Source organism: Triturus cristatus, chromosome 8 (assembly GCF_964204655.1).
Source record: "Triturus cristatus chromosome 8, aTriCri1.1, whole genome shotgun sequence".
Lineage (NCBI taxonomy): Eukaryota > Metazoa > Chordata > Amphibia > Caudata > Salamandridae > Triturus > Triturus cristatus.
In genome coordinates this window covers 1,199,779,069-1,199,802,752 of record NC_140591.1, presented here as the reverse complement: position 1 = coordinate 1,199,802,752, position 23,684 = coordinate 1,199,779,069, and the positions used below count along the sequence as shown (strand labels likewise).

Below are 23,684 nucleotides of genomic sequence, written 5' to 3'. Positions count from 1 at the left end.
GACAGGTGGGAGAGGAATCGTAACTAGGGCACGGTTAAGCAATACTCCTTAACACCTAGCATAGACAGCACTGTTTTTATACTGGACATTTGTTTCTTATTTTAAGCACTCATATGTTCTATTGCGATGGCGGCTGAAATGTATCCCTCTAATGTTAGGTTACCCTGCCAAAACATACTCCATTGATGCATTGCCACCCATGTGACGGGCAATCCTCTAAATCTCCTGTAGATTATATGCTGGGGAAAGGAAACAATATATACTACCACTTATACTTAAACTTCCTTTCAGACAGTGTCACCCAGCTTTGTATTATCTCCAACTATTGCCAAACCCTTTTATCTGTTATTGTGTAGCTTCATTTTTTGCTGTCTGCCATGAGGAGATCAATTTTATACGATTGAATGTACGCACACAACAAGAGTAGTAATGCATATGAATTGCAGTTTTTATGATATGATTCATTCTATTTTTTTACGATTTAATCGCTTTTTATGCACCTGTATGTGTTTTGATATTTAATATGTTTTTAATGTTAATGATTGATTGCTATAGAATACTTTTTATGCCACTTGCAGTGGCGAAATACTTTACTGCAGAGTAAAAAAAGTTGCAAAAATATGGCTGTGTCTAGAAGGTATATATGAGAAAACAAATCTGAATGTGACAAACAGCATAGCCCGGTTTATTGTTCAGATTTAGGATAATTACTCCAGCATTCTAATAGAAGCACTTCCTTGAATGATACATCACCAGCTGAGAAAAATTCTTCTGGGTGGAGCCAAATATCCCTTAGCATAATTAAAAAAAAAAATGCTGAACTCTGTCATCCAGGCAGCTGTACTGTTGACCAGCCATTACTATTAAAAAAAAAAGTTAGGTCATGCACTAACGTTTGGTGTATTTTGCCTTTCACTGACATACTACTTTCTGGGGTCATTTTAGAATATGTAGAAAGCTGTATGCCTTTATGCACATGTAGAACTCACCGTGTCGGTGTACGCGGCAGCGGATGCTTTCACCGCTTGCTGATGGAACCGTTCCTTATATGACTCAGGGTTAACCACACTCCAACTATGATAAAAGCTACAGATGATACAATATGAGGAAACAGGTGACCTGTGAGTTATTTGGAAATGCAGACGGCTGGAGCAGCAGCTTCCCCTGAATTTGCAGGTAATTGAAACACTGTATGGGAGATTCGGTGAAAGGTACTTGCCTTACAACATGGCTCACACTTTTGTAGTGCAGTAGTCGGATGACTGTCTGAGGAGACCCTCAGCACTATAATGTTTTTTTCACACATCATTACATATGGATTGGTTGAACGTGTATTTCGACAGAAACTACAAGCTGTCTACTGTCTCCGGCTCTTCATTTACATTAGGTGGTGAGAATTTAAACAGTGCATTAGATGGTGGATTCCTCCACACCACTGAGAGGTGTCTACATTTTGAAAGATTATAACAGGACAATTATTTACATAATATGTATTGACCCTGGTCCACGTGGGCATATAGGAGTGTCCTTGTCTTATTTCACAAACGAGAAGAACTCATACCCTAATTATCCAGCTATCTAGGAGACATAGCCTTGAATGCTAGCTCTACATAGCGGATGGGGTTCAAATTACGTGGAGGAATTGACTAAATTATGTTGCAAAATTTCCCACATTGTTATCTAACTTCTTTATTTTGCTGTTTTAGACCGGTCAACAAATGCTTGGGCAAATGTTTTGCATTACTAGTTCCCGTTTAACACCCAGATACATAATTAAGCAACAGTGTTGGTGTGTGGGTGGGTGGCAGCAGTAAGTGTTGTTGCTGTTTATTAGTAATTCTTGATTAGTTTGAGCTAAAAATATTGTTTTGAGTTAAAATCTGCAGGTTATTCCACAGCTGATCGATTAGATAGCAAATGCACAAATTATGTGGAAAACGCCACAGACACAGAATACCATAATTTTAGTGGCCCTGTCTACAACATTGCTGTGGCATCTTTTTGACCTACAGGTCAACATGCAACGCAATATCTAAACTTGATAAAGAGCTCTGGCAACTTGATAGATTATACTCTTGGAGAGCAAGCACTTTACTGCACAATCAAAACATGCATTACTGCCCACCAAACTGTGGACAGAGCTGTATGTAGTACTCGTAAAAGCTATTTCTGCGCTTAATCACGTTATGATGACACCTGCACTGTCAAGCGAGACCTAAAAAGGTAACCGAGTTAATGCAAGTGTTTAACACCTTTCTATGGAACTTAGTACTTGTAGGAACCTGGGGTCACCAGGCCCTATAGGCGGTAACGTGGCGCGAGCCGGTCGGGCAACCAGAGGGCTATGTGTTAAGCAACCATACACCACACACTCCTCATGGACTAGGGACACACACAATAAGTGACGCCACACCGTTTAAATTATGCAAATACTTCAAGTTTATCCGAGTATAGCTGGTCAGCTGCAGTTCAGGAAAGAACAAGGCGATACATGCATCATAATACCATCAATCAGTAGATACAGCAATCTTGGCGGTACATATGCAGTGCCTAACCTTATTCAGATACCCACGGCAGTTGGCTAAGTGTGGGTGATTATAGCGCTGTGCGCCCTAAGCGAGGCCTTTCCCTCAACAGGCCGTCTAACACAGCACGATACTCGTAATGGGTGACATCGGGTACATTAACATGGAGCCTGTAGAACTGAGCGCTCCTCGTAATCGATGGCCCCTAATCCTGTGAAGCAAAGCATATAAAACCAAGCGCTACGCGCAATCATTTACCTGTGAATACATTTGAGCAGGGCATATAACACAACGCGTGATTCTTAATCAGTTGCCTGTATCTACTTCTGAGCAGAGCATATAACACAATGCGCCGCTCGTAACCCTGGGCATGTAAATACTTTCGAGCCGGGCATATAACACCACGCGCTACTGGCGATCATTAGCATGCAAATACTTTCGAGCAGAGCATATAACATAACACGCTACCCGTGATCGTTGGCATATAAATACTTTCGAGCAGAGCATATAACATACCACGCTACTCGTGATCCTTAGCATGTAAGTACTTTCAAGCAGAGCATATAACGTAACGCGCTACTCGCGACCATTGACATGCAAATACTTTCGAGCAGAGCATATAACATAACACGCTACTCGTGGTCCCGGTCTCTCAGGACGTGGAAGCGGAGTCGGTGGCGTGAAGCGCCACGCGAGGGTAATGTCAGTCAGTACTTGGGAAGGCTTCCAGCGGGGAGTGTTCCCGGACTCGAGGAGCAAGTCCTTATGCTCCGGTGCAGTTCACAGAGCACCGCGCTCAGTATCGCGGAAGGGGGGGACACGGACAGGATCCCTCGGCGGGGTCTCTCCGTCGCGCAGGCAGGGGAGGGGACTCCCACGGAGGGGACAACCCGGGTCAAGTGCGGTGTGGTTCCCAGACCAGCAGGGGGCGCACCAGGGGGGATCTCGGCCTCCGGGCTTACCTCCGTCTCAGCGTCAGCAGGCGTCCGTCCTCACGACGATGGGGGAACTCGGCCCCGACCTTGCGCTCTTCCTCACACGGCTGCGACGACAGCGGCGGGCCCCGGGCTTCTCCTGGGCCTCGCGACACAGCAGGGCACCTCTCCAGGCCTCCAGGCCGCGGCGGTGAGTGCGCTGGCTTTGTCGTCGCAGGGGGGGGCTCAAATTAAGGATGGGGATATAGTGCTCAGCGGAGCACGCTGCCGGGGGTCCCAGACCAGGGCAGGAAGCGTGGGGGTCACAGCGCTAGTACCTGGTCGATCCCCGGTGGCTTGACAATCGATTTAGTAAATAGTTCACTAGGTTAGCTTGGACATGCAGTCTCAGCTCTGGCATTCAAGGCTTACAGCTCGCTCTTGTCATGCAGTCTCAGTTCTTGCAGTTAGGTTTCAGGTCTCAGTTGTCAGATGAAGTCTTGTGGCACAGATGTATCTGGCGCCCTTAAGGGATTCTGTTACAGGGGGTAGGAATGGAGAGGGCGACTAGATCCTTCCTAGTCAGGCTGGCAGAGAGTCTCTGGGTCCTCCTACTACTAGGCAAGATCAGTGGGATTCACAGGGCACCTCACTCACTTAAGAGGCAGTACCTAAATCCTGTCACTCTCAGAGGCATAAGTCCCTGGCTAGGCCCTACCGCCTACACTCCTGGTGGATTCTTCCAGCTCTGCTTCACCCCAATGGCCAACTCACCACAAAAGTTTCCCTCCCACTCTCAAGTAGCCCTAGGTCAGGTGACCTCTACCAAGGCGGCAAAAGTAAAACCCCACCTCCCTTCTAGAAGGTTCCAGCATCTTCCAGGAGCTTCCCCACTCTACCTATGGGACAAAAAGGCGGGCTGGTGTCGCAACATTGTTGTGGGTCCCAGCCAGCTCCTGGCAGCTAGGGTGCTACTATGAAAAACGACCACCCTGCAGTAGCAGGGGTCGGTGGCAGCCATCTTGGGAGAAGGGAGCACCTGCACCTTAACACTGATTGGCAATGAAAAGGCACCCGGAGACCTAGTCCAACATAAAAATGAGGGTGGAAAAAATGAGGCACGATACAAAAATAGAAGGGGAGACCACCCTAGGGCTGACAGGTCCAACAGTACTATACACACATCAGAACAGGTATAGCTGTTCCTCCTGTGTTAGGGTAAAGCAACACAGTCATACATAAAGTCTTTATCCAGATTAATTGCAGAAAATCAAAGGCCCACTGGCAGAGGATGACAACTGACACATCACAAGGAAGAGACCGCAATTTCAAATTTAAGGCACAGAAATGAGGAATACCTCTAATTATCAAAACATCAACCAATTGCTAAAAGTTTCTCACTTCTATGACATCCTAAGCGTAGGTCCTGCAGGGGAAACAGTCTATTGAAGCACCTGCTGAGTGATAAAACTGAATAATTTAACAACTATTTCTTTTCAATTGCCTTCCTGGAAACCTAGGGCTTTCATCATTAATTCCATAAGGAATGGCGGGCTTGGAGAAGAGATCCTCTACCTCACAGAAATTCTGAAATAGGTAAATCTTAAACTAAAATGGCGAGAGATTTCGAACACTACAGGGAAATGACAGCTTCTATCCGAGTACCTTAACCCTCAAACATTCACACGAGTAAAATGTATTTACGTGAAGGAGCGGGATCATTCCCTCACTCCTCCCATGCATCTCATTGTCCCTCTACAGACTCCGAGTCAACGGGAGGAAGAATAAGGCAGAATTCATTAACATCTGGGGGTGAAGACAAAAAACGCGAACACTCCTGCTATTAAAACTAAACCCAGTCTCTCACTGAGAGCGACAAATACCACATCAGTTTGGCAATGCCATCCCCTTCTGTAGACTAATTATGGGCAACTATGGTTACAATCTCCAGATACGGAAGGCACTGGTCCTTCGACTCTTCTGAAATTGTAAAATGTGCGCACTAAAGCAAAATAAAGCCACGGCCTAACACGGTAACTAGCCGAGTCTTTTACAATATCTACTGGATTTTTTTTTAAATAACTACACGTGTACCTACTTTAACAATCAGCAAACTCTGGTTTCCATAGCAATTTTTCTGCTGTTTCGTTGGCAATATGTCTTATTATAAAACTTTTCCAGCGTTAAATTCTTGAAGGTTCTATTATGGATTAGGCCAAAGTGGTTTCTCAGCATAGCCAGGTCTCCATATTTGACAAGAAGCGACACTACGCCGCTCAGCACGCGTGGCTAGAATCGTAGCGCTCGTGCCAGTGCGGTTTGCTCTGCATCCATTTTGAGTTAGGGGTGCAGTGTCTTACTGCAAACTGCAACAAAATAAATCAAGGGTAGTAGACGTAAAAAGGAGGCGAGTCTTCGCCCACTGCCAACAGTCTCTACCCGAATTACACAGTAATCAAAAGGATATTAGCGCACCTTCTCTGTGATTCTTGCCACGCCGCCCCTAAAGCGACCCTGCTGCAGCACCCAAACGGGGGTGGGGTTGCTGCCCTGGCTATCTGTCAGTTCACTTACAATTATTTATTACAATTATTACGTTCTTATTGAGCGCAGCTGCCACCCCAAGGGTATCCTGGCGCTTGACCTTCAACAGTTCATCAGATCTAACACATTACATTGCTCTTGGAAAGAGATAGGTCTTTAAATCTCTTTTAAAGGAGGTTAGATCTTGCTTACTCCTGAGCGACAGAGGGAGGGTATTCCACAACTTAGCGGCTGCAAAGCTAAAAGCGCGGCCGCCCATCCTCACTCTGTTGATTTTAGGAACTTTTATCAAAAACGCCGAGGAGGATCTTAAAGGTCTGGCGGCCTGATACCAGGAGAAAACATTTTGGAGCGGCAAAGGTCCTAGCCCATGAACAGCCCTGAAAACAAGGCATGAGGCCTTGAAAAGAATCCGCTGCTGGACAGGCAGCCAATGAAGATCGAATAGTGCTGCCGATGATGACGCAGAGCGTGAACGAGCCAGGGCCAGTTTGGCTGCCATGTTTTGAATCCTCTGCAACTTAGATACCAGGGTATTGGGAGCCCCCAGAAGCAGTGCGTTACAGTAGTCTAATCTACTGAGAATAGTACTACGCACCACCTCTGCTCGAGCTCCCAAGGGGAGTAACGGCAAGATTTTACGTAGGGCTCGAAGTAAGCCCATACACGTTGCTGTAGTCTTATTTACAGAGGCATCAAGCTGCAGGCTAGGCTCAAACATGACCCCCAAATTACGAGCCGACTCGGCGGCTGTCACTGTGCCCAAGATAGAAGCCGGCCAGAAGTGCTTTGGCAGCGGGCGGGGGGGCCGATCCAAGTAGCAATAGAGCACCTCGGTTTTTGCCCCATTAAATTGGAGCGAGTTAAGCCGAAGCCACTCTGCTGTTTCCGACATGCACTGGTGAAAGGTGTCCCTCGACACCGCCTCCTTACCCTCAAAGGAAAAGATCAGTTGAGTGTCATCGGCATAGTTGATAACTGAAATGCCGAATGACTTTATCAAACTGATTAGGGGTCGGAGGTAAAGATTAAAAAGGATCGGACTGATCGCAGACCCCTGCGGCACACCCTGCTTCACCTGGCGTAGGGCTGAGCGAAAAGGTGGTAATGCCACTGCTTGTTGTCTATTACAGAGGTAGGATTTTAACCAGCTTAAGGCCAAGCCAGCTACGCCCGCTCTCTGAAGGCGGTCCAATAGGACAGCGTGATCCACCGTGTCGAACGCGGCCGACATGTTAAGCAGCACTAAAAATGCTGTCGACACGCGTTCGCAGATCATCCAACACGGTGATCAGAGCGGTCTCAGTCCCATGGGCCGGCCTAAATCCAAATTGGACTGCATCCAGACATGAGTTGGTTTCTAGGAAGTTGGATAAGGTTCTTGTGACCAGCCTCTCTACAACTTTTATAGGAAATGGCAACAACGAAATAGGCCTATAATTAGCTGGGCATAGCGGGTCCAAAGAAGCCTTTTTTAACAGAGGTGTTACTATTGCCAACTTCCAGCTGTCTGGAACCGAAGCTGTGGCCAGTGACTGGCAGCAGATGGTATACAACGGGGGCAGCAGCTCTGTCTGGAACGCCTTCCAGAACTTATGTGGCAGAGGGTCAAGAGGGGAGCCCGAGGATACACCATTAGCCAGTGTATAAAATTCGTCCAAGGAAGGGATGGGAAAGCAGGATAATTGCAGTTGCTCCCCTTTAGCCTCAGTCCCCTCAGCACCCGGAAAATAAAGGGGTTCAGATGGAGAGAGCCTTGCCGAGGCCGGTTGGCCCGAGGTCGAGAGGCCATTTAGGATTAACTTAATATTTCCTCAAACGTAGAGGCCAACGAGTCGCACAGTTCCTGAGATGCTACAGTAATTGGTACTGCACAGGCTGGATTAGCCAAATTATTCACCAGTTTGAAAAGGGTCTGTGGTTTATTAGAGGCCTTGGCCAGGGAATCTTCCAAAAACTTCGCCTTGGCCATCCTTAGGTGGGCTTTATACTCCCGCAGGGCCTGCTTATAAGCCGCACGATCCAATTCCCCATATCCTCTCCTCCAAGCACGCTCTGCCTGTTTACAGCGAAGTTTCTGCTGACTAAGATCACTGGTGAACCAGGTGTTAACTCTCAAAGGCTTGTTCTTCACCTTCCTTAGGGGGACCAATTTGTCTAATGATGTCAAAATTTGCTGACTAAGGGCAGCATAGCTCTTCTCCACAGTATCCTCCACAGAGAATGCTGTGGGCAATAATATAGGTAGACTTGACCCCCTTAACAGGCGAGACCATTTTCTGCTAAATTTAGGCCTAACCGGACCATCTTCACTTCGCAGTTCTCCCGGCAAAGAAATGGACATGAGGACCAAAGCATGGTCAGTCCAGCATTGATCCATGACCCTATTAATTACGACCGACTCCTTGTCAGCAAATACCAAGTCCAATATGTGCCCCTTCACGTGAGTGGGAGATTGCACCAGCTGCTCTAGCTGTATATTGCTACACGCTTGGCAGATTTCCCTAAAGGCCGGTTCTTGTGGGCCAGAGGGTCGTAGATTAAAGTCGCCCAGCACTATGAACTTAGTATGGGAATTAGATAGATCATAGATAAGATCAATAAATTGCTGGAAAGAGGAAGCGGTTCCGGAGGGCGGTCTATAGCAGAGGAGACCTGCTAATACTGTACCACCCTGAGTCGTCAGGGAGAAGCCCATGAGCTCAAACCCTATTACTTCCTTTACTTCAAGCTGTGAAAGGGAGAGCCTGTCCCTACAAATGAATCCCACTCCGCCACCCCTCCCCGAAATTCGGGGGATATGTCTTATGAAGTAGCCAAGCAAAGTGATTTCAGTGTGATGCTTCACAAGGGAACGAACATTAAGTAGGCCACAAGAAAGAGTGGGCTGAATAGGTGACCGCGTGGTAGGTTGTTTACTTACAACTGTATGGTCATTCAAAGCGCACAGTTCCTCCCGAGTATATACCAATTGCGGAGTTACTGCCACTATAGCACCGGCAGCAACCGGGACGCGAACGGGCGCAAACGGGCTTACCTCTGGCGCACCTCCCAAGCGCCCACGGCGCGCCCGCTGCGTGCTGACGCTGCACGCCTGCTCATCCATTCCTATTAGTAGTATTACGCCACACGGGGTCCGCCTAGTAGAGCGGCTGGACCCACCCAATATGGCGCCTGAAGTGGCCCAGAGCCTTCCCTCACCCACCCAAGATGGTGGTCGAAGCGCCGCAAGCCAGGAGCCCCCACTGACTAGATCCCGCCGAATGCGGGTGCCACAACAATTATAGTGCGGGTAAGCCTGACTATCCCCCGAGTGACAAGCGCCAAGTGCCTGAGAGCGAATTTAAGGCAGCGTAAGCAGCGTAGCTTAAAAGCAGATTTCCAGTGAATGATTAAAATAGCAATGCGCACGATGACAAGGTCTGCCTACCGTGCCCGAAGAGCGGTTTAAATAGCTCTCCAATACACGGGGTCCGCCTAGTAGAGCAGCAGGACCCACCCAATATGGCGCCTGAAGTGGCCCAAAGCCTTCCCTCACCCACCCAAGATGGCGGTCGAAGCGCCGCAAGCCAGGAGCCCCCACTGACTAGATCCCGCCGAATGCGGGTGCCACAACAATTATAGTGCGGGTAAGCCTGACTATCCCCCGAGTGACAAGCGCCAAGTGCCTGAGAGCGAATTTAAGGCAGCGTAAGCAGCGTAGCTTAAAAGCAGATTTCCAGTGAATGATTAAAATAGCAATGCGCGCGATGACAAGCACCATGGTAACGCCCGCCGCACTGCAACTTCGTTCCCGGCCACTGTCTGTCTCCCAGACTCATTTCCAGCAATTTAACAAACCAGTGGTGCGCGCGCACCAGAGAGGAGCAGGGGCGAGGGAGCGCGGCAGCGAGGCAAACGCGCGCTCCTGCGCGTAACAGACACCAATGGGAAATGGGCAGAGCAAAGGCGGGACATGCACCCGCCTTTGCCCAATTGCATGCTGTATTTTATTAAAAAACGCACGCTAAAGCCAATTGCAGCCGACGAAAGCAAAAGCACACGCACAAGCGTATGGTCAGCTTTCAGAACCCCCCTACATGCGGTCTCAAGCTGCGCGAGCAGTGCTGCGTACTGCAACGCTAGGCGCGAGACCTAAAATGAAAGGCCTCAGGGCTTACTCATGGTTAAAGCTGGCTTAAGGGAGTTGTAAACCCTTATAATCAAAATGAAGGGAAATGATTTCCCTTTAATCAACCACCGATTCCTTTACAGAAATAAAATCCTTCTTAAAGGATAGTTATGCCAAGAAATGCCCACCGGCTGGCGATCGAGCTGTTTAAACGCGTGGAAATACAAGCAGGAAAGCTCCGACTCGGCCAGGCACCGTTACGCACTCGAGCGTGGAGCCGTAACCATGACAATGTGCCCCTGAGCCGGATAAATGCGCACTTCGTTACTAAGGACGCAAGTTGTAACCAGGCAATGCCACGCTCGCGTATCCCAGCAGGTTGCTAGGAGACGCGAGCAGAGGCGAATCACGCAAATGTGATTCCATCGTTTTTTTGGGAAAACAATACCTGACAAGGAATAGAAAAGGCTCGGACGGTCTTAAGTGAAATTAATTAGACGGCGAACATTGCGCGTCGTGATGCAGAGCCGACGAGCGGCATAACAAGCATGTGTAAGCATGAAATATAACGGAGGTGAAGAAAATGATCATCAAAACGATGGCTAAAACAAATTAAGATACCTACCATTCCCTGCCATAAATTGGACAGGGTAGAATGGAGACTGTAAAGGAAAGGTTAATACAGGTATTAACGAAATATTGAAGGCAGTAAAAGCTAAATTAGTTGAAAAGGTAATGATATAAAAAACATAATACTAAGTATATTAAAACAATACAATAAACAAGCAAATTGTATTAAAACAGTACAATAAACAAGCAATCGTATCACGTAATGTAAGAGATATTTAGCTGTGTCAGGAGCAGCGAACAAAAGAGGACGATGGTAGTGTGCTCTGTCTTTTTATGATGTTATGAACGTTCTATGTTTTTATGATGTATTAGCATTCTTTAAAGGGCTGCATGTTTGGGCAGCAAATAAGAGTATTTGCATAATGGTAGCCTCCGGTCTTGTAATGATATCGCCCCACTGCCCAGAGCCAGCACATGATAAAATGATAATAACACAATGTTATTATCATTTTATTTATCACTGTCTGAGCCGTGCAGTGAGGATAGGGAGGGTCGGGCATGGCAGGGAGGAGTAGTAGTGTGCACTTATAAGTGCGCATGCCAGTTTGGCCAGCGTCTTAGGCAGGCAAAACAGACATGTGCACTCATCTTTCTCCAACCCAGCTGTGTTGCACACTGGGTTGGATAAAAACCACAGGCTCCCAGGCACTGTCTGAGTGGCAAACAAGGTCACTCAGACCATTTCTGGGGCTGCTGTCATGCTAGGTATAGCATGAAAGCAGTGTCTGGATTGGGAGCCTGTGCTTTGAGGTCCATCCACTTCCGGGCCGGACGAGAGGAGCAATAAGGCGGCCTGCAGCATCAGCGGGAGCGGACGGCAGGTAAGTCTTGTTTATTTTTATTTTATTCCCCACCCCCGTACCCCTTCTGACTGCCCTAACACTTTAGATAGGATGGTGGCCGCCACTGGGTGGCACATAAGTCTAGGCCGCTGCGCCTAGGACTAATTCTGCACCTGACTGATGATGAGGCCCAATATGGTCGAGACTGCTCTAGGTTTCCATTTGTTTCTTCTCTTAGGCGACATGACCTGGTAATGTAGGCTGAACTGTTCAGGACCAAGACTGGTTTGAATGTGCCTAGTCCCTGTCAGTAGTACTTAAAAAAAACAAAAATAGAATGGACTGGAATGTGTGACACAGAATAATTGCCAGTGGTGGAGAATAATCCAGCATTCCACCCCTCACTTCTATTTTTAACTATATGTGTAGTGTCATTTGCATTTTGAATGCACTTTACAAATATGAATAAGTGATTGATATTTGTATGGAGTATGTCAGCAGAAGACATTATTCAATTTGGGTACAGAATGTCATTTCAGTGAGTAAAGTGTTTGTCAAGAGAGAGTAGTTTTGTCCATTCTAGTGACTTATGGCAAGAGGACATCTAGGTTGTAGGTTGTAGGTAGGTCAGCTCGAGAAATTGCAGGATCTTAGGCAGAATGTAGGTTGTTTCTATGTAATTTGTGCGTAACATGGCAGCTGGGGCCAGAATGCATACCCGTGCCCACCGCAATGCCCCATGGGTAGCTGTCCTGATACCTTTGGTACATCAGTCGTTTGATACATCAGTCCCAGAGAAGGTGTCCAGCTGATATGGGATAGTAGTGATTAAAGACAGGTGTTGTATGGAGTCTCTGCATATTCATTTTGCAATGTTCATCAAGGAAACATTTTTGCTTGTTAAGTCCAAATGTAATTAGGGCTATGATAAATAAGACGGGCGAGCTCATAATAGTAAGAATGCTCATTAGTATAATTAATTACTGGGAGTTCATTTCTTTAACACTCTTTCCCTCTTGGCGCCATGATGGCTCCCCAACTTCTTTCGTACCGACCATCATAAGGTCGTCTCGGATGGTGCATGTACTAAAAAGAGCGACGATGGGGAATAAGACTTTAAAAAAAGAAAGAACGTAAAAAATTGAGAAATAAGCAGAGGAGAGCAACATTTTCAGAAAAATATTAGCAGGTGAAACTACGATTGCCTGTCTCTGGGTGAGAACTTGATGTACTTTAGTGTGAGGAGGAAGCAATAGGATCTGCTTATTAAAGATCACCAGTAAATCATTTCCGTTAAATGTGGGGTCAAACTCTTGGTCAAATCCTGCTCATCAATGTTAGACCAAAGCTAAATCATGAACAGTGATTGGCTGTCTATGAACATAAAAACAGTGCCCCAACCAATAACTATTATGCAGCTTAGTTCTTTAATCGCATTTTCACTGAGTATTTGTGCAAGAGAATAGCCACCCTCTCAACATTTATAAAAATGTATAATTTAATGTCATCAAGTCCCACTCTCTGTAATCCTGTTGTGTGTCAGAGGCTAATGTGATCAGGATTATGAAAAAAAGGTATTGAAGCACACAAACAAGTCCCAACAATTCTGATAAACACACAGTCCAATGATGTATCAGCAGTGGAGGTGAATGAAGGTTTTTTATCCTTTACATTTTTCTCCAAATCTTCATATTATGTACAACACATCTATGAAACGGCAACTCACACGTGTTTCATCTACAAGACTTTTTCAAGGCTGTGAGTCTATTTGAAACCCTATATCTGTGTGATTCTCAGTATGCAAAAGAAAGTAACAAATTTCCAACTGAGTCCTAATGTACATCACTTTTAATAAATCATGGAAAGTGTACACTCTTCCAACCCAATATCTGGTGGACATGCATACGTTCCAAGGACTTTCACTGGGAAACCCCAGAAATGTGGTAAGCCTGTAACATTAGTGATAATCAACCAATACCCATGTGGCAACAGGGGCTGGGATGCGCCTCCCACATATGGTTAGTCTCCAAACACAGTAAAGTGTGACTCTTTACTGTGTTTGGAGACTAACTATGGATGAAACCTTTGTTCACCTCTACTGCTGATACATCCTTGGACTCTGCAGGGCCGGATTTAGGACGGTGCGATTGGTGCGACCGCACCGGGCGTTGACTTGGGGTGAGGGCGTTATTCTTGAAAATGTGTATCATCATTTTAAAAGCACCTGCTTCCTCTCTGGCCTCCAGCAACTTTCAGACATCAATTAAAATGCCAAGAGAAGTCCCGTGATTAATCGTCTTCCTGGAAAGGGACCGGAGGTTTGTCTAGTGGAAATTTCATCTAAGGTAGCGCAGAGGGTTAAAATGCCTGCTACTAAGAAAGTGTACCATGCAGATAACGAAGTGCATAAAGTGTAAATAGGTCAGTGGGTTACTGCTTCTGTCAGAGAGCTCCTTTTGTTACTGGTCATTTATAAGTCAAAATCCTAATATAGAACATTGAGCTATTAATTGTCACCCTAGAGCTGCTGCAAACTGCAAGGTATATGTTAGAGCTATATGTTTTTTTGCGCAGTCTTTCATTATTTTAATCTTGTGAAAAGGGTTCATTTGGGTAGAAAACAATTCTTATTATGAAAGAGAAACCTTAACAATGATGGTGAGTTTTAAATTCTTAATATGTGCCTTTCCTAAATAAGAACGTTAACTATATTGCCTACCAGTATCGATGACATGCCACTCCCACACTACACCTTGTAGTATTGTCTGATGTAACATTTCCTATACACTGATTTACACACCTATGATTGTCTCTGTGCAATGTGCGTGTGATACAAAGTGCTATGACACCTCACACTGGTATGAGTGGTGCTATAAAACTAAATGAATCTGAGAGACAGTGGTTATGGAGACTTGAGAGGCACTGTTAAACGGTGCTAGTGAGGGAATCCGTGGCAGAGGTGGTCATTGGGGGGGCAACGGACATTGTCGCACAGGATGCCACCAGCGCTAAAGCCGGCCCTGGGACTGTGTGTTTATTTATCAGAATTGTTGAGACTTCATTGTGTGCTCCAGTACTTTCTTTTCATAAGCACAGCGGGCTGAGACTCTGCTCCAGAACAGACCTTCCCACCAGAGGTGGCAGGGTGACAGTATCAAAATAGCACCACCACACGAAAGGTCATTGCAACTACAGAATACTACTGTCCCTCACTTTGACAGCCTTTTGATCTGCGAACCTTATATCGCATATTATAACAATCCAGGTGCAAGGGTGCTACCGTTGCAGGCAGGACCGTTTTTGTGCAGGAAGGGGCGCCTTCATGCACAAAAAGAATCCCAAGAGGCGTTTTCCTCTTTCTATGTGTGCTGCAGAATGAGAAAGGGTGTTACGCTTGCTCTAGGGAGTTGGAATGTTTGGCACTGTCCCAGATTTACATGATCAAGTAAATCTGGGGCAGAGTCAAAATCCATGGGTGTTGCATGGGAAAACTCGCCTCAACGCCCATTGAACGCCTCCCTGGCGCAGAGTAAGGCATGGCACAGACTGGCGCTGCGCTGTCTTACTCCATATCTATGAGGCCATCTTTGCGTCACCTCCTAGATATGATTGAGAGGCTTACGCCCCCAGAGGGTCAAAAAGAGTGACATTTTGGCAGCGCAAGCCTCTCATAAATAAGCTCCCAAGTATTTAACATTCTAACCCAAGCTAGTTAAGCTAATAGGGGAGAGGAGTTGGCCTAACGGTTAGGGCGCTCGACCTCGGACCTGGGGGAACTAGGTTCGAGTCTCGGTAATGACGCTTAAACATCCTGTGATTCTGGGCAAATCACTTAATCTCCCTGTGCCTAACAAAAAAACAAAGAAAATGAATGTGTGTCCTCATGTAACGTAACTGGTGCTATGTAAAGCGCTCTGATACCTGATTGGATTCGGGTCAAGTTTGCGCTATAAAAAAAATAGTTGCATTCTTTTATAATAGAACAGTTCCGCACAAGTTAAAAACATATTTTGTGCCCTGGGTAAAAGCACAGTTACTGTGTCAAAGGGCGGAATGATTTCGAGTTAGTTGTCATTTATGATGGTATTTCAAAATGAAGGTTCATGCCAATAAAGGTGCCCTTCTCATCGGGTAAACGCTATTCCACCTTTGCAGCCGGTCTGTAGACCCATAAAGTCCAATCAGAGCACAGTTATAAATCGCTGACAGTACTTTGGGAATGGACTTTGATGGCATGCCTGTGTGTCTCAATTTTTGGTTGCATCCATGCCAAATTTTCGAACACGTCAGACACGTTCATTCATTCCCACTACCTTCGTCAGCCAATCAAATGTCTCCCTTTAAGAGGTGGGTTTGTTTCAACACATCAGATTGAACGGTGAAGGCAGTGCAGTGTTCAGCTTTCTTTTGAAAAGGAGGCTAGCTAGATTTAGCCACATTTCAAGTCTTATTAGTGATTGAATTAAAGCCATAAGAACGTATTTTATTTGGTCTCATAATTGATTCAGCGACTAAAATATATTTGTGAAACCCTTTTTATGCTAAAGCTGCTGTAAAGGCCATGACATCTTGTGCTACCTTCTGTATTACTCATGTCTGAGAATAGTGAACCAGAAAAATAACGAAGACACCATCTGGTCATGAATATTGCACAAGGGGGCTCTTTGATGTCCTTTTTGATTCCCTCGGAACCCCTTGAGGAGGCTTTCAAATACCAGGCCAAGTTGTCAGATGTCCCGGCTTGTGGAAAGAAAACACGTGAACTTTCTACATAGAGTGCAACATTCGAATCTCAGCAGATGAACATTCAAGAAATGTATTGGTTTGGAATTAATATATTTGTTTACTGTATTTCACCTTTAAGTGTTAGGTGTGCAAAAATGAATCAAGCTCCTAAGCTAGGAAAACTAGAACAAATTTCCCTTTTTCATGAACAGTAAAAAAATACTATTTGAAGGTGACTTGTTCACTCGGTTCCCTCGCTTTACAAAAAAGATAGTTCATATCTCTTGGCCGAGAGCATGGAAAATTGAGGGTTATATCAAAATACACATATTATTTAGCACAACATGGCCTAGCAATTGGGTTTCAGAAAATGTCTTGCATAATTGTAACCATCCTCACTTATCCCAGCCCATATTTCGTGCAAGGAACATGGCTTGGAGACCTCCAAGTATTTCCAATGTGGGAAAAACGTAGGCACTCGCAGGATACTCTTAGTGACTGATTCACAAAGGTGGGGGCACCCGTTCTCAAAGCATAACTACATTTACACTTGCTTTAAGTCACGCCCTTGTAAAATAATCTGTAGATATCTGTATGACAGTGGCACATCCAGGTGGCGGAGGTAGGGTACGGTGTTAACTTCTAAGTCTATACGGTAATCTGTCCCAGTGACCAGATCAAAATACAGCCAATAATAAACGACAGAGTTCAAGATTGGAAATTTAGGAAAAACCATCAAGGTTAATTAAGGTTTAAAGTGCAATACAGAAAATAGAAGAAAGCAAATGCAGTAGTAATCTCTCTGATCTGCATTGAAGTCATTTGCCATGAAGGCTCTAAAACCAGAATAATTAAATAATGAACACAAACCGGCAAGCAGGCAAAGTCTCCCACGTGCATCAAATCAATTGCATATCAGACAGTGTCCCTAGTAGAGACCCAAAAGATCTGGCTCACCCCAAGCTCAATGGTTTATATAGCCATTTTCAGCATTTAAAATGATTGAAACTTCAAAGTCAGCATGGTGTGAGCCTTTCTACAAATCACAATTCATATTTTAAAATAGTCACATAACCTGACCATCTAAACACTAACCCACTACATAAATATTGATTCACGCCTTTTGACCTAATGCCATCCGCAGGTGTCGGTAGAAACTAGTTACATAAACAATAGAAAACAAATGTGAATTAATGCAATACAGCGTGCTAGCAGGAAGAGCTTTAAAAGTAGCAAAATACTTATTTCAGCGAGTTCTTTGAGAACAATAGGTCATACAAAATAAACAGTGCACATCTTGCTCCATGTGTTGTCGAGCAAGGATATATTACCACAGAATGAATATCCGGATTTGGCAGCCATTTTAACAAATATGGAGACAAGGCCAAACTGGGGCCTAGTTCCCCAAACCAGAAAAACACAGTAAACACATCATAATGATTTAGTTTCAATTGCAAAAGCTCTATGTCAATGTACATGTGAATTCAATGTATAGAATGAAAAACATTAATGCGCAAATACAGTTTTGGTGGAAAAGTCCCACGCCCTTTTGCTAAATCATGTATGTGCATGTATATCCCATGAGTAAACTGTGTGTTGTGCACCTGTATGGTCTCCCTTTACAGTGGTCACTAACATTAATTTCTCTAAGCCTAGAATTGTATAATTTGTGTTGTGGACATTACATGTGCGTAGCGTTAGAAAACAATGCATACATTCTAAAATGATTTTCACTTCACACTTACTTTTTCCTTAATTATGGCTATTTCTTACATGCACTGCTGCCCCCACACATCTGGTAAATTATGCATGGTTTGCTGCGCTTCCCTGCACTTTCTGCACAACCTTTTCCAGGTCCCTTAAATAAGTTAAGGGCTTAGATAAGTGGTGCAAGTGCATTCCCAAAGCACTTTTAAGTCTCAGAAAAGTATCCGTTTGTGAGTGTGCATCGCATTTGTTCTGTGTGCTCTTGACACTCCTCTGACACTGCTCTGGGCGTACTGCTTTTTGCACACCCATTATAAAATTGCGTGCACGTTATGTGTGTGTGCATTGTGCACATCTTGCATAATTAGGCCACCCTTCAGCATGAATGTGGCTAATGTAACACTTTGAACTTCAGCAAATGCCCAGTACTTTGCTGTCTTCTGATCACATTCCTAACTTCTGGCACCATGAGCCGGCCGGCGAGGGGACTCAGAACATTTTCAACATGTCACTTAAGTTTGTGTGCACAGAAGTTAGGCAGCGAGAAATAATAACATTTTGCGAGTTTGAGGCCGTGGGACAAGGAATGGAAAATTCTCCTTCTGTGGACCTAACCACCCAACCTCTGGGTTACTTGGACCTATCAGCGACGAGAGAGGATCGAAACTGGGTCGCGGTCTGAAATTAGAGCATTGATAGTGCATGGGGTATTTCCCTTTCAGAGCTTTGTTCGCCTATTGTTTTTTTTCAGTGTTTGCAAAAAAATCCTTTGAGTGTTTTTTCAATTTTTGCGCAACATTTTCCCAGATCTGCAGTTTCTTCCTCCTGTGAGGCTCTGCCCTCCACACTCTGGTCATCACTTCACTTATCTGAGACCACAGATATTTGCAACACTGCTATGATCTCATAGTAGGATTCTATCTGTAACCCAAGTCTTTTCTCCTTAGACTTTATTTCCTTCCCTCTTGTCTTTTCAGACTACAAAGAAAAAGGGTTTATGTTTCCAGTTTTTGTTCTACACTTTGTTCAGGTTTCATAAGGGCATGGTTTTTGACGTGTCATTTCCTTGAGCTTACATGTTTTCCAGAGGGTTTGCAGCCAGCCTCCATTGTTTCTCTAAATGACATGCAATGAGATTCTGCCTAGTTCATGCGGGTTGTTACATGTGATGGTAAATGCACAGTTTTATGACTGCAGTTGAAAGGTTTGTTTTGGCAAAGAGTTACAGAATAAAGTGTTTTCCTGCACCTAACCTTAACCCTATTCGATCCCTAACTCTATCTTGTGTAACAACAGTTCTGGCAAACACAATGGGGCCTATTCATAATTAGCATTTTGTAGTACGTTTAGCAATACTACAATATTACTAACGCAACACAAAATACTGTTCACATACCTATGGGTGGAGGTTTACACCCCTCCCTCTTGTCTTTTCTGTGCGGAGATCACCACTCAATCTGCGGAGATCTCTGCATATGTAAGTATACATTTTAGTCCTAAATGTAGGCGGGACAGAGGAGCGTGGATGAAAAATGGGGAGCACTTATGACTAAAAGGGAGGGGTTAAGGAAGGCATAAGGAGTTAATACCTACCCCACAGATAACTTCTCAATTTCTCAATGGCCCATCAACAGTCTAAAAGCTCTTTTTCAATAAGAGAAAAAAATGGATCTCATTTTCCCTGAGTTCTCTAGAAGTGAACCCTATTGTGAACTGTTGAGCTCCAGATTTTTGTGATAACCCAGCTCGTAGACCTAAATTAATTGCGTCAACCGTCAAGTAACATTTCAGATTGTGATCATATGGTTTGAGCACACCCACACTTGACAACTGTTGCTTACTGTCTGAAAATGTAACATCAAACTCAGTACCCCAAATAAAATCAACTCTGCTCTTAAGAAAATTGGAAATAGGCCTGACCTTGAATGCAAAATCTGGAATAAAATGTGAATAAAATTCACAAAGACCTAGGAATGACTTGACCCCATCTTGTCAGCAGGAGATGGCACTTCAGGAATTGCATCAATCAACCCTGGCTTGGGTCAAACCCCATAGCGAGAGATAACATGACCCAAATCTTCTACAGCACTTTTAAAGAACTCACATTTGTATCTTTTCAAACCCACCCCGGCATTATTAAAAATAGTGAGGACCTGTTTGAGGATGGTGTCATGTTCACAACGTTCTTGAGCATGAATCAAAACATTGTCTTGAAAAACAGATATTCTATATAATGAGCCAAAAGCCACGAAAATAATGGTTGGTAACACCATGGTTTATTGAGGATAAATAGAGAATTCGACATAGGCTTTAATTAAAAAATGGAATAGACTTCTACGCCATATAGCACAAAGAACATTACACACAGATTGAACATAGCTCAGACAAGTCACACAGCCAGTAACACCATGCACAGAATATCTGTAATCACTATTTAACAGTCATACTACCAATGTAAGAAATGTGCAATTAATTGGAAAAACATTTTGATCAGTAACTCACAAATATTAAATACCACTTCTAAAGTTCATTAAAAAAAGTCATTGCCACCCTATCATCTAACATGACTAAAGATGATCCCTTCTCATCTAATTCCTACTCCCCAACCCACCCCACTGAAGCAGCCTTAGAGAAAGAAAGGGGCAGGATATTCAAAAGATATCCTCACGGGATGACTCCGATCATGATCTCAGTAGAATAGAAAGTATGGCATGGACCCTGGGGCAAGCACGGAACACGCCCCCTTTGACTGCTGTTGGAGATAGTTAAATACAGCAATTATCAGGGTTCAATGGGACCCTCCTGGCTTTGGGCCTCAGTGCCACTGTACCTGCTGCCACAGTGATAGCTGCGCCCCTGCGTGATCTATGATAAAACCTTTGAATTGTTTGCAATTGTAATGTAGAACAACCAACAGAACTGAACTGCGAGTCCATACTAAAGGCTGACTGTCTATATATAGGGCATTAACGCTAACGGACAAAGATATGGCCGTTTGACATTTGCATTATAGATGTATAGCATTGTCAATGACAGAAAGGTGATTCACATATTAAAGAAATATTTACCATTGGCTTTATTATTTTATCTTGGTGTGCAGTTGGGTACATTGATTATTCAGTATGTTTTGGCCCTTTTTCAATGACCAATTTATTTTGTTTCATTTGTTTACTTTTATGATAGTTTGAAAATATAGTATATACTTGTTTCTACACTTGCTGTAGGATCTGAAATAAATGTCCTAAAGCTGTTTTTTAGATCTTATCAAGTGGAAGTGGTAGCAAGGGTTGTGTGAGGACCCCAAGGACGTCGTCTGAGTCACCATTCGGATTATTTCACCAATTCATGTAATGCCATCGTTGGTCATAGGTAGTGCAATGTCACATCTGATGCCATACGGATCTTTTTCAGATAACCTCAATAGATGTAATGTCTAAATATGGCAGCAAATAAACTTTACAATTTTTAAGACTGTATTTTAATGTATTTTTCATATTTACTCTAAGAAAAATATATAGATAGAAAACTTAATCATCCAGCAATTCTTTTTTTTCAGGTTGGAAGTTCTACAAACACACTACAAGCTATCCAGCTTGCTCTTGCTGATAGTAGCACATGTGCAGTATATCTGCTCAGTGACGGGAGACCTGATCAGGTAGAGTAATATGCATCTTATAGAGATTTTATTTGATGTACTAGTACCCTGAACCTACTGGGGCCATACATATCTATTTTGTTATGCTGGCATTTCAATATATTTCAATATATGTCCTATGACCATTTTATTGTTTTGTGGGGTTCTTCTATAACATAGAGTATTATAACCGTTATTTTATATGCAGGGGAGTAGTTGCATTTTAGATTAACAAAATACATTAGGGTAACGACCAATGAGTATAGTACAATGTACATGAAGTTGAAGTTGCTTCTTTATATAATTTCAGAATAAAATAAAACCTTTTGTGAAAGTATATATTTCTTCTTGAAAAACATTTTCTGTCCTGTGTTACACGTGGTATCTTGTGGTATCTTTACTACCTACCAAAAGACAAACTGGCCATCATGGTGTCAACTAGACAAAATAAAATAAATTATTAAAGAGCAACTTTTTATAACGGATGATACTTTTTTAAGCAGCACAGATCCAGTTGAAGGACCCCCAACAACTATGCTCATAGGGTGCACCCTGTGAGAAGTTGGCCTGATATATGATGTCACTAATTCTAGTGTACACCTTGTATCAGTCCAAACAACCCTTATGGTGATTGGTTGTAAAGTCAACCTTATAGACCAGCTATCCTAGTGGTAGCATGGACAAGAGCAGTCTTAGGCTAAACTCTGTATGGCATGTGAAGCCAGCTGTTATACCATATGTAATCCCTTGAATACCAAATGAAAGGACACCACAACAGATATATATAAAAATAGAATGTATTTATTCTAGTCAAACCCTCAGCACTCTTTATGAGATTCGAGGTAAGTACAACACAGTCTTATTTAAGCACACATTAAGTCACACAGGTAAGTAATACAGTTAGGCCCTAGGGGCCACGCAAACCATATACTAAGTAAGTGGTATAAGAACCACTGTCACGAACACAGGATAGGCCTAGGCCTAGGGAATCGCTGGGGCTACACTATACTACCAAAGGTTAGGAAGTGGGAGGCCCACGGGATTCAGGTGCAGAGTGGAAATAGTAGTTATTAGAAATTAACAGTTTTAGGACACTTCTGGAATAGCTAGGAGTACTCAAGTTACCACGGGCTGCGGGTACATAGGTGTGAACTTGCGTCGGGTTTCGTCGTTGACTCCTATGGATGCCTGAAGGAAAGTTGCTGACAGGCAGTCAGTGAAGAGTGTCCGGTGGATCCCAAGGATGGAATCAAGAAGGAAGGATACCTGCAAGCAGAAGGGACAGAGTCTAGGTCACCAGCCAGGAGCCGGGAAGGAACCAGGAAGGAACCAGGCGATGTCGTGCAGATGCAGGTGAAGAGGTGAAGCTTGTCGCAGCAGCCACGGGTACCAGGAGGCATCGAGGACGACCAGGACCAGGAGGCGAGCTGTCCCACGAAGGCTCTTGCTGTCGGCGGCGTTGATGGCGAGTTAGGACCCAACAAGCCTTGGCAAGCGGAACCCACGCAGAATGGAGGACTTGCGTCTGGTGCAGACCAGGAAGGTCTGGGGTGCTTCTCTTTCACAGAGGAGCTGGTGCCAGTCTGGAGGAGCCAGACCAGCAAGGTGAAATCAAAGGTTCGTCGTCGCAGAGGTTACTAACCAACGGGCCAGCAACCGGACAACACGTCGAGCAACTCAGGTGCAGAAGGGCCCCACGCAGAACACGTGAAGTGTGGGGAGCTGGTCTTCTTTGCAGATGGTGCTCGGGATGGGGGCTTCTCAATTCCCCAAGCACAGCCTAGAGGAAGCCTCAGAATTCGCGCTAGTCAGTTACTAGCCACTTTTCCCAAGTCGTCGGTCCCACGTCCCTCGTCGCCTGCACGGGTCTCAGCTTCGCTGTAGAGGTGGATCTGGTTCAGAGGTGTCTGGAAGTCTCGGTGCTGGTCAGTCTCTGCAGTCGTCCCTCGTAGGATCAGTCGCAAAGCAAGCAGCGGTCGCTGGATGGTGCCTGGTTGCCCAGGGTTGTCACTCCTTGGCCACAAGGGAGATTTCTTCAGTCTTCTTTCTGAGGTCGAATATGGAAGGTCCAGAGTTTCTGTTCAAGTTGCAGATTCAGGTTAATCCAATTTT

The 23,684-nt window shown here is 44.6% G+C and overlaps 1 protein-coding gene across 2 annotated transcripts in view; it reads left to right on the top strand.

Moving 5' to 3' along the window:
- VWA3B (von Willebrand factor A domain containing 3B) overlaps window positions 1–23,684 on the top strand; it is a 983,684-nt gene that overhangs the window by 284,963 nt on the left and 675,037 nt on the right. For both annotated transcript variants that reach the window (XM_085622889.1, XM_085622888.1), the window contains one exon: window positions 21,495–21,593. In XM_085622889.1, the coding sequence (XP_085479015.1) occupies window positions 21,495–21,593 (99 nt within the window). The remainder of the gene's footprint in view (window positions 1–21,494; window positions 21,594–23,684) is intronic.